General features: G+C 34.2%; 1 protein-coding gene across 3 annotated transcripts in view; it reads left to right on the top strand.

Moving 5' to 3' along the window:
- Nucleotides 1-7,498: 7,498 nt before the first annotated feature.
- LOC133877427 (molybdopterin biosynthesis protein CNX1) overlaps nucleotides 7,499-12,247 on the top strand; it is a 34,490-nt gene continuing 29,741 nt past the window's right edge. The window contains exons 1-3 of one of the 3 annotated variants that reach the window (XM_062315719.1): nucleotides 7,499-7,720; nucleotides 10,041-10,206; nucleotides 10,303-10,429. In XM_062315719.1, coding sequence (XP_062171703.1) covers nucleotides 10,051-10,206; nucleotides 10,303-10,429 — 283 coding nt within the window. In that variant the 5' untranslated portion in view covers nucleotides 7,499-7,720; nucleotides 10,041-10,050. The remainder of the gene's footprint in view (nucleotides 7,721-10,040; nucleotides 10,207-10,302; nucleotides 10,430-12,247) is intronic. The other 2 variants (XM_062315718.1, XM_062315717.1) reach the window with 2 other exon arrangements.

Here is a 12,247-nt window from a genome sequence, read left to right as displayed (position 1 = left end):
CATTATAATATCCCGTGGATCGTGGGTTGTGATAATGAGTTATCAGTTGATACCTCAATTAAGTATATTACTAGAAAAATATCAGGTCAATAGTGAGAAAATTTTTCATATGAACCTATCTTGAATAGGATCCAATAGGAATTTGATCTTGGAGACAAGAACTAGTTCATACTTCAAAAAACTTTGAACTAGGCTAATATAGCCTCCTCTGGTTCAAAAAAGGAGTACAAGAAAAAAATTGCTAGAAGCAATCTCTCAGTTATCAGACGATGAAGATGAAGACGACAAAGAAGCTGAACATAATTCTTCCTTGCCATAATTTTTTCAAGATTCATAAGATCCTTCCGAGGGATATCCCCTTAGCTAAAAACATTAGACTTTACTTTCAGAATTCAACATCATTTTGATATTATACCAGTATCAGAATAATCATACTTTTGATAAAAGTAGTTACATAATTACTGTTCAAATAAGTCGGCACTACTTGGCATTGTTCATTGTATAATTTAATATTTTTACTATTCTCTTCTGGAGCCTATTTAAGGAATCTATTCGTTTGAATGAGGTAGACCGGATTTCACCACCTTCTCTCATTTAGAAAACTTGCTTTGCATCAATTTCTTTTATTTCCTTTGTATCTTTGTTATCTAACATTGCAATATTTTCAGTATTGAAATAAAATTCAGAGTTTGAAGTTTAAAGATCTGTACAAATAAGTTTTAAAGCTGTAAATTTTTAGTTATATGTTTTTAGATTGTTAGAGAATACATTCCCCGTATAATTGTGACGGATTTAGTAGGAGAATATATGAGATTGATTTGGTTGATATTTTCTGTATATTCCATATTTAGTATATATTGAAATATTATCTATTTACAGGTTAATTGTAATCAAATATTGGGATTGCAATAAAAAATAAAATATAAAAAAAGGGAATGTAATAACATATTCTGAATATAATATTATTGATTTATATTTTCTAGTTTAGGTCGATTTGTGTTTTCTTATATAAGTCGATTTAGGTTTACTTGTATAAGTCAACTTATTCAACTATAAATATGGACATATGTATTGTAATCAATGAAATTATTGAGCACAATGTAGTCCTTAAAGCTAATTCGTAGTAATTGACGTAGGGGTCTAACAGTAAACCACCCGTAAATTCTATGTCTTTCTTCTCTCTTTTGCTTCCGCCTTATTCTCATATTTTAGATTTATACACAAATCTGTTAGAAATAATAAACGAAAGCAGAAAAACGAAATGCTCTTAAGGCGCGTTACAACGTCGCTTTCCTTAAAAAATTATTTGCCCCCACCAGAAAGGTATGCAAAAAGGTTACAACAAATATTTATCCAGGATACAATGGAGTCCAGAAATCTCTGTTTGTTTAATTGCGTTTTACACTAACGAAAAAATTAAATCCGAACACTTTCAGATTTTTCTATTATAGCAAGAGACAGACATAGACTTTTTTAATTTTAAATACATGAGGTATCAAAAAAAGCATTGAAGATAAAAGAAATTTTGTTATTTCTTTTATTAAACACTGTACATCAATTATTTCTATATATTTCTGATAACTGGACAGCAGTTATTTCTGTATAATATTGAAATAACTGCTAATCCAACCGTCCATAACTGATTAAGTAACAGTCATAAACTGCTGTTTTAACAGACACTTAAATCTGACCATCAGATCAAATAACTGTTTATGATTGATTAATAATAACCATTAGATCGTTATTAATTAATTTAAACCATTAGATCAAATGTGATTTGACCTTACAGTTTATTTATTTGATTGTCCAGTAACTGGATTTACTTATGAAGCATCCTATGGTTTAAATTAAACCACTAGATCGATTGATCAGGACCATCCAAAATCGAAAGGTCATGATTAGATCGCTCCGAGCTCCGATGCTTCATGCTAAGTGTCAAGTGTGCCATCAAAGCGCCACTAGCGCCCTACAGCCCATTGCCACACGCGCGTGTGCGTGTGCGTGTGCGTCCGGTGCTTCGCACCATACTAGAGTATACACCAAAGCATTACTTTAAATGTTTAAAGTGTGTTGGTCCTTATAAATGTCAATTTCAGTTTCTCTTTTTTCTATGTGGGACTATCTTTATTTAATGCTCTTTAACACCTTCCTTTTAAATCATTCCCAAGACACAAAATAAATATATATACATATTAATTTTGAAAATACTATAACAAAATCTTTAACACAGATTATTTGTACGTGGTATTGTTCGTTCAACAACATATTTTCTACACCCTTCTTATTTATTTACAGCATATATATAGTTTCTAATAAAAAATATCTCCTTGGTCCAAACCTTGTATGTGTGCAAGTCAAGTCAGAAAAGCTCTAGTGACAGTATCAGATGCTTGAACACTTTTCTTGGGTTCACATGTAAATAGAATCTGTGATTTGACATAGGGAAGTGGATGTCACAAGAAGTAGATAGAGAAGCATCTCCTTAAAGGAAGATGGTCCTCATCAAAGTTCTGACAGAGAGCAAAGAGAGTCAAGAGACACTGATTTTTTGACCTTTTCATGGTTCGTACTCGGTCACAGTAGAGTTTCAGCAATGGAGCACTCACTAAAGTTAAATAAGTTTTGAAGTGGAGCACTGTCTTCCAATCAAGGTGTGTCACCACAACTCTAATGGGTCGTTTCAAGTAGTACGAATTTTGATCTTGGTAGCATTTCAATCATATCTAAGGTTTAGATTTTCTTAAGTACAAATAATTTTCAGAACTACACTCATCATCGGTGAAGTTAGAATCTTACTCGATCGGTGTGAATAGGGCGTTTTGCACAAATTTAAAGTTTTTGCCTGACAATAATAAGTATACGAAGTGACATTGCCTTGCAGGAATTCCTGTCATTAAAAAAAAAAAAAAGTGAATGAATAATAATAAGTACAAACAAACAAAACAGATACAAAAACAAGAAATGAAAAAAAATTACATAATTCAAAATACAAAGACCAAAAGAAAAATCTAATACTGACATCCACTCATCTACAACTCCATAAAGATCCTTGAAGGCAATCGAGAACACTGTCAGCAAGTTAATTGTCGCGGCCTATAGTGGATACTAACAAAAGAAGTCTATTTTGTCTTAACTTTTACCAATTTGCGAGGGAGACGAAGAGACTAAGAAATAGTTAAACAATAATGGATGAGAGACCATAGTAGGCAATGGAGCACCAAGATCAACTATTTTTTTTTTTAGGTCCAATCCGTCTTCTACAATTATAACCATGAAGAGCACTTGTATATCAATCAAATCACGTATCAATGCTCAAATATCATTTTAATTAAATCTACTTAAAAATAATTGTCAATGTTTAACCTAAGAAGTACAAGAAAGACTACTCTAGCAAAGCACATCCATATGGTAGTCACTAGTCAATATAATTAATTATTTCAAAAGGCACAATGACCGACACAACAGTTATTTTAATCCATTTCAAGAGTAATCTCCCTCGGTTTTCTTTTTTCTTTGTAATTTACCCAAGAGTATTTGCAATATCATAACTAGTAAAAAAACAAGAGTCAAAGCACACCTCAGAGCATGCAAAAAAATGCTCAAGTCGGCATGAGTTTTCATTTTTATCAAACCATTCTTGTTTAAAATTTATCAAATTATTTTTTTATGGCTCGCATTGTTATCAAATGACTCTTTTCGTATCCCTTTTGTTAACTTTTTAATGATTACGAGTGACACGTGATCATCAAACTACGGCATATTCAATAAAAAATAAACACGTGTCCATATGAATCACTCGGCTAGCTTAAGTTAAACATACATCCAAAACTTACAAAAAAAAGAATGACACGTCAGTCAAAACTCTTAAATTTGTCTCTATTGTAAGAGGGTAACTGTGCGATTACTTGCCATTTATTGTGGGAGGAGGAGGCGGCACGGTCACCTCCATATATTGTGGTAGCTTGGTAGGGAGTAGCCGCTATTTAAGAGGGAGCAGGGCAGAGTTAGGTTTTAGACTTTGGAAGGACCAAATTGATAAAAAAAACTTTGAAGGGCCAAAACTAATAAAATAAAAAAAAATAAAGGGTAAAATTTTAATTTTTAACATTTTTTTTTTTAAAAAAAAAAAACCTTTGGCTTGGGGTTCCGCCCCTGAGAGGGAGTAAGCGCGTGCACTCCCATTTGTTATAGTAGTGGGGGCAGGGGTGGCCATACAACTTATTTGGAGTTTTTTTTTTTTTTTTTTATTCTTTTTTTGACGTTACTTTTTATAAGTTCTTGCTAACATGTGGGTCTGTTTGGTAACCAATCCATCCCATTTCAATTTCCATTTCACTTCTCCCAAAAAAATCAAATAAAAAACATTCCAACTTTTTTATACTTTTTACATCACATCAATAATTTTTTATTACTATTCAAATAAAAAAACTCACTACAAAATAAAACTTTTTCACTTTTCTATAAACACATTCTCAAATTTTATATCACATCAATCATTTATTACTACTATTCAAATAAAACATCCCATTTTCCACAACTTACCAAATAGGTCCGTTAATAACGGGGTGCGTATGGCATGACGTCCTTGCTGTAAGCTAATTGATTGGATTGTTCTTTTTATCGGACATGACACAGTCTACTGACCACATTAAAAAAAGTTAACAAAGGAGTGGACAAATCCATTTGAAAATGGTGCAAATTTTAAGTAGTGCATTCATAAAAAAAATAAATAAAGAAAACAGAAACACCCCTAAGAAGTGATTTTATAAATTTTAAACCTTAAGCAATGATTTGACATAAGATGAAACCTTAAAAATGATTCGAACATTTTTCATTGGAGTATCGATGTCGACAAGGATTCTTTCAATATTATATTTAAAATTTAAAATTGATGTATTTATTGGTATAAACGAATTTATATATATATATTTTTTAAAAAAGTACTAATATTAACTTTATATCTAATAGTATAAATTTTAAGAGAAATGATTAAAAATGTGGGCTCCACTCCATTGTACCTTAATGTTGTGTCATTGTTGTGTAGTGTGAGTGTAAGGATCACTCCCCAAATTTTAAATCATGACCATAAAATAAAGAATAATGTTTCCTGCACAACTCTTGCATAACTTTTATATAATTCTAACAATTTTTTTTTAAGATCAACCATTGGATATTTAGGGCCCACATGTAGGAAAACATATCCAATGGTTGATCTTAAAAAATAATTGTTAAAGTTGTGTAAGAAACATTACTAAAAAATAAATGAAAAATGTTAGATTTACAACACCAATACAACAGCTGCACAACTCCTCACATGAAGGTGGGTCCTTAGGAAAACATATCAATCAAATCACGTATCAATGCTCAAATATCATTTTAATTAAATCTACTTAAAAATAATTGTCAATGTTTAACCCAGGAAGTACAAGAAAGACTACTCTAGCAAAGCACATCCATATGGTAGTCACTAGTCAATATAATTAATTATTTCAAAAGGCACAATGACCGACACAACAGTTATTTTAATCCATTTCAAGAGTAATCTCCCTCGGTTTTCTTTTTTCTTTGTAATTTACCCAAGAGTATTTGCAATATCATAACTAGTAAAAAAACAAGAGTCAAAGCACACCTCAGAGCATGCAAAAAAATGCTCAAGTCGGCATGAGTTTTCATTTTTATCAAACCATTCTTGTTTAAAATTTATCAAATTATTTTTTTATGGCTCGCATTGTTATCAAATGACTCTTTTCGTATCCCTTTTGTTAACTTTTTAATGATTACGAGTGACACGTGATCATCAAACTACGGCATATTCAATAAAAAATAAACACGTGTCCATATGAATCACTCGGCTAGCTTAAGTTAAACATACATCCAAAACTTACAAAAAAAAGAATGACACGTCAGTCAAAACTCTTAAATTTGTCTCTATTGTAAGAGGGTAACTGTGCGATTACTTGCCATTTATTGTGGGAGGAGGAGGCGGCACGGTCACCTCCATATATTGTGGTAGCTTGGTAGGGAGTAGCCGCTATTTAAGAGGGAGCAGGGACAGAGTTAGGTTTTAGACTTTGGGAGGACCAAATTGATAAAAAAAACTTTGGAGGGCCAAAACTAATAAAATAAAAAAAAAATAAAGGGTAAAATTTTAATTTTTGACATTTTTTTTTTTTTTAAAAAAAAACCTTTGGCTTGGGGTTCCGCCTCTTAGTGGGATTAAGCGCGTGCACTCCCATTTGTTATAGTAGTGGGGGCAGGGGTGGCCATACAACTTATCCGGAGTTTTTTTTTATTCTTTTTTTGACGTTACTTTTTATAAGTTCTTGCTAACATGTTAATAACGGGGTGCGTATGGCATGATGTGCTTGCTGTAAGCTAATTGATTGGATTGTTCTTTTTATCGGACATGACAGTCTACTGACCACATTAAAAAAAGTTAACAAAGGAGTGTGGACAAATCCATTTGAAAATGGTGCAAATTTTAAGTAGTGTATTCATAAAAAAATAAAAAATAAAGAAAACAGAAACACCCCTAAGAAGTGATTTTATAAATTTTAAACCTTAAGCAATGATTTGACATAAGATGAAAACCTTAAAAATGATTCGAACATTTTTCATTGGAGTATCGATGTCGACAAGGATTCTTTCAATATTATATTTAAAATTTAAAGTTGATGTATTTATAGGCATAAACGAATTTATATTATTTTTTTTTAAAAAAAAATTACTAATATTAACTTTATATCTAATAGTATAAATTTTAAGAGAAATGATTAAAATACTCACACTACACAACATCAAGGTACAATGGAGTGGAGCCTACACATGGACCCCACTCCATTGTGCCTTGGTGTTGTGTCATTGTTGTGTAGTGTGAGTGTAAGGATCACTCCTCAAATTTTAAATCATGACCATAAAATAAAGAATAATGTTTCCTATACAACTCTTGCATAACTTTTATACAATTCTAACAATTTTTTTTTTAAGATCAACCATTGGATATTTAGGGCCCACATGTAAGAAAACATATCCAATGGTTGATCTTAAAAAATAGTTGTTAAAGTTGTGTAAGAAACATTACTAAAAAATAAATAGAAAATGTTAGATTTACAACACCAATACAACAGCTGCACAACAACTCCTCACATGAGGGTGGGTCCTATACACTGTGTAGGACCCACCCTCATTCGAGAGATTGTTGTGCAGTTGTTGTGATGGTGTAATGTAAGAATCAAATCCCAAAATAAATACTATTCAATTTAATTTGAAATAAAAAGAATAATATTCCATTGAGGCAAGCATAAACATGCTACAATTAGTTTCTTCCACAATGATAATGGGACAATCTCAATACCTTGGCAAATTGACCAAAGAAAGTCTTCACAGGATCCACTCCATTTCAAATATTCCTTCAAATTACTTTATTTATCTATTTCATGGTTATAATTTAAAGGGGGTATATTTTGTTTTTTTTTTTTAAAACATCGTACGGAAGGGGTGATGCAGCTCTTCTTGTTCCTGCGTCTGGTTTTAGGTGTATGGTAGTACGGGCACCAGCAGCCTTTGTTTGACCCTGAAACACAACAGCCAGATAAAGAAAAATCAAAGAAATATTCATCCTCAATATAATCCATACCATATATATAGAGGTGACACAAAAACCATATAAGTTTTATCGTGTTGTGGGAATTCAGCTTCTCTTCTGCTATTGACTTTTCCTGTAAGCAATTTCTTCTTCTTCTTCTTTGTACCCAAAATTTGTTTGGCAATTTGTTTTTCTTAAGCCATTTTTAGAGCACAAAGAGTAGAAACACACCAATTTAGAAGATACTTCTCAGCTCTAGTTTACGGAAACCAGAGATGAAAAATGCTCGCTTTAAGTGCACTGTAATCAGCCAAATAAAAAGGGTATTTTTATTTTTATTTTATTTTTATTCTCCTCCTCTCTCTCTATTGCCAGAGGTCATTCGTCTCTCTCTCTCTCTCTCTCTCTCTCTCTCTCTCTCTAACGCCATCGAAGAGGGTGTTACAGAAGTCCTAAATGGTGCCGTCTTGGGAGGATCTGAGCAAACTCAGCGAGTTCCTTCGAGGCGAGATCATGTTGTTTTAGGTGAGATTGGGCATGGGAATTCGTTGCTTCTTAGGCAAAGACGTGTCGAGGATGGCATTACTTGTCCACGGGGATCGAGTGTCGTGGTGTTTGGATGTGGGAAATTTTGATGGGAGGGCTCTGTCTGGTTGATTGGATTTTCGGCCCTTTTTGTTCTTTGGAGGTTTTTGATCATCATCGGGGGTGATGTGGGTTTGTTTACGATTGCTGGTGCTTTTGCGGTGGTCATGGGGTGCATTGGTGTGGTGGTGGTGGTTGAGTTTGAGCCTGAAAACTGAAGAATGAAATTATTCTTCTTTTTCTCGGTGCAAACGAATTTTGTGTGTTTTGTTTTCAAAAATTGTTTTTCTTTCAAGTTTCCAAATATGATTTTCAGTAAAAATGAGCGACAGGTTCGTACATTTTCAAAAAGTAAATACCCCATGGCCAATTTCACAACCAAAGACTCGCCGTAAACAACCATCATCACCATTTTCACCTCACTTTCACCACATGGTCCAATATTCCCATTCAGGCCCAACATCAAACACCTTACCCGTGCTATAAAAATGCAGTTCCTCCACTGCCATCGAAACACCGCAAAGCGCACCACCGCCATCTTCGAATCAGCCCCACGTTCAGCCACTACCACATCTTCATCATCTACTGCCACCTCTTCAGATACCCAATCCCATCATTTTCATTCAAGCTTCTTACGCCTCCATAACAACGACTTCACTTCACCTTCCTCAGTCACCAAAATCCATCCCTCCCCCGTCGTTTCACTCCAGGAAATACTCTCCGCACGAACCCTGCGCCACCACCGTATTCGCAAGACCACCACGACCGCATAAAGTTTTGAGGTAACTCTCTTGAAGTCTCTGAACCATTTTTATTGTTTGATCGGATGCATTGATTTGTGGAAGAGAGTTGCTGAACGTTTCATTTTGATGCGAATATTGGACTGAAGTTAAAAATAGAGAAAAAAAAAAAAAAAAAAAAAAGCTTGAAGGGTTCAAAAATGGCCAAGTCAACACCGCCGAGTTACCAAAAAACGAGTTACTGACTCGGATGAGTTGACTCGGTGAGAGGTGTTGGGTTTATTTCCTCTCATATTTGCTTCTCTATAGTTTATCAACTAACCAGTTGACGGCCGGCCAGAATAATGGCACGTTTGTTTGAGGAATAGACTCCTGAAAAAGAAAGGCTATTTTGTTTGGTTGCACATTATACCCAATAATAGCCATTCTTTTTGTCCCCCTCATGCTTGGTGTCGTAGGTGTCTTTGTCTGAGACGAAGACGAAGTCTTTGTCAGACGGTTTCGAAGAGGAGGGCGAAGATCTCTTCGTCTCCACTCTTTGGCCCATCTTCAACTATTCTTATCAACCCCGACTCTGGTTCCGACTTTTCGGAGGCAGAGGCGGGGTGTAAATGGTCTCTGTCGTAGATTGGAGGAAGAGTCGGAGGTTTTCTGACTCGTCTGACCCGGCAGAATGCGGAACTATTGACCCGGCATTCTGCCGAACCTATCTAGAAATAAGTTCAGGTTTTGAATAAAATTAATACTCTGGCATATTGTTTTTACATTTGTTAGACTGAGGGTGGTGTTTGGTTCGTCTGATTGAGAATGTGATCCCCACACTTTTTCATTAGAATCTGGATGCCCATAAGCCTGACTACACTTCAGGAAATCTGAGAATTTCCACGATTCAAATGCACGTAGAAGTATTCAAATTCTGTAGAAAAATATAATAGGAATAACAATTGTTTCCTTTGTAGAAGGCTTGGGTAGTGACCTTGCACTCCCCATAATCTGGTCTCTCAATGGTAAAAAAAAGTCTCACTCGGAGTGATCCCCAATACTTCACCACAAAAAGAAGAAAAAAACAGAAAGAATCTGCTATAAAAGTCTCTCTAACTGTCATACGCTCACAATTTTATCAATGGTAGAACCAAACCGATGATGATTTCAGCAGACAAGGCTCTTCAAACAGTGCTAAGCGTGGCTCAGCGTCTACATTCTGTCACTGTTCCGCTACACGATGCTTTTGGCAAGGTCTTGGCCGAGGATGTTTATGCTCCTGACCCTTTGCCCCCTTACCCAGCTTCTGTCAAGGTAATTAATTGTTTTTGAAAGATTAAAGAGCATTTGGATGCCAAATTGACCGATACAGGCTTCAACATTGATGGAACTGATCATTTTTTTGGGCAGGATGGATATGCTGTAATTGCTTCGGATGGACCAGGTGACTATCCAGTTATTGCTGAAGCTAGAGCTGGGAATGATGGAGTTGGAGTGACCGTGACTAGTGGAACTGTTGCATATGTGACGACTGGAGGTTGGTTGCTTTGCTTATTTTGAATTTGTTATGAGTGATTGTGAAATTTCTATTAAACTTTGTTTTGTTTTGTTTGTTCCAATTTTCTTAAATAACTTTTAGTTTTTTTTTTTTTCTTAAATAACTTTTAAATAACTTTTAGTTAGGTATATAATGGTTTAGGGTCTGTTTGGGCATCATGGAATAGGATCTGTTTGTTATCAATTTAATGGGAAATCCAATGATTGTCAACATAGCAGTTGTAAGTTGGAGCAATTTCTACAAAGTATGGTTCGGGATCATATATATTAATCCATTTATTATAAGTTGAGAAGATCAACTACACAAACTTATGCACTATTATCACAAATTTAAACAATTTAAATACTACAAACCAATTAATAATTAACCCAATGTGCTGATATATCAAATGCAATGGAAATAAACGATATTTAGCGTAGGCACCATTATACACCAATCAAATTGTGAGATTAATCACTCAAAATTTAACTCCTATATCATAGATAATGATTATTTATCACAAAATAATATACAATTATGAATATACGGCACGTGATACTGTTTGTAGAAAATCCAAACTGGAAAAAAGCACAAAATCTTATTTAGCACAAATGATATCACTGCTAATAGGTCGCCAGACTTATTGACCAACTTGACTCGCACCGAGACTCGTGCACAATTTGATTGATACTTCCGTGATCCTTGTTTTTCGTTTATTGATATCACGCTCTAAATCATGGCGCATCTTCATACACGCTGACCCTTTGGCATCTTTGGACTCATATTTCACACATAATAGTGTAGAAGAATTCATCTTAATATGTGGTTTTGGGAACTACAATGTTTCCTAGGGATATCTAGACTTTCTAGAGAATGGACAGTGGACTTTAACCTCACTGAACAGTCTTTTATTTTTCTCTTTAAAATCTCTCTGGTGCTCTCTTATTCAAAGGAAGTGCCTATAGTCATGAGGAAAAAGATGTGTTCATAAACTCCTTGAAAAATCTTAAAAATCTTTCATTAACATTCTGAAATGTGGCGCACTGTTCAAACAGGAAACTTGGCATTCAGATGTGGTCTAGCTATAATACAGTTTTTGTTGTCATTCGAACGACTTTCTAATGAATTTCGAACAAAACAAATTTGAGATTTGTTTGGTTCGAACGGAACTTTGAAGGCGCTTGAAATGAAGCAATATGTCTGATCATTTTAACATTGCATTCAAACGAGTTACCAAATGTGTTTTCAACAATACTTTTTTTTTCTCATCCCGAGTGCACCGTTCAAATACAACCAATATAGTTCAAACTTTGGTTCAGTCAAAAGTCAACTAGTTTATTTTAAATTTAAAAAAGATACGCCAAAGATAAGGAAAGTCTAGTTGTTGATTTGTTAAAAGTGATATGCCAATATGAGGAAAGTCAGTTAGCTGATTCCAAAATTGAAATAGTCAAGATTATCTCACGAGAACTCAACCCTAATTAATATGTGATCCAGTCTGAATTATTTATTTGATAAGTAAGTGTAATATCATTAAAAGCGCAAAGCGCAACCCAGGTATACATGGAGTATACAAGAGAAACATCTAAGTAGGAGAAGAAAAAAGTACAAGGAAATCATTAAAGTTAATCGCTAAGGGAGCTAAGAACGCAGCTGTCCAAGTAAAAAGAGAATAAAAGAAGAAGGTTTTGAGCTCCTAAAGGTTTCAATCTAGTCTGAATTCCTAAGGGACAAGTTCCTAAGTAATTTATCATCCTAAAGATTTATGAGATCAATTTGTGATGGTCAAAGTCTTATGAATGAGGTGCAATATGTCTT

Source organism: Alnus glutinosa, chromosome 9 (genome assembly GCF_958979055.1).
Source record: "Alnus glutinosa chromosome 9, dhAlnGlut1.1, whole genome shotgun sequence".
Lineage (NCBI taxonomy): Eukaryota > Viridiplantae > Streptophyta > Magnoliopsida > Fagales > Betulaceae > Alnus > Alnus glutinosa.
Note: the sequence above shows the minus strand (reverse complement) of the source record. Positions and strands in the feature narration are given on the sequence as shown.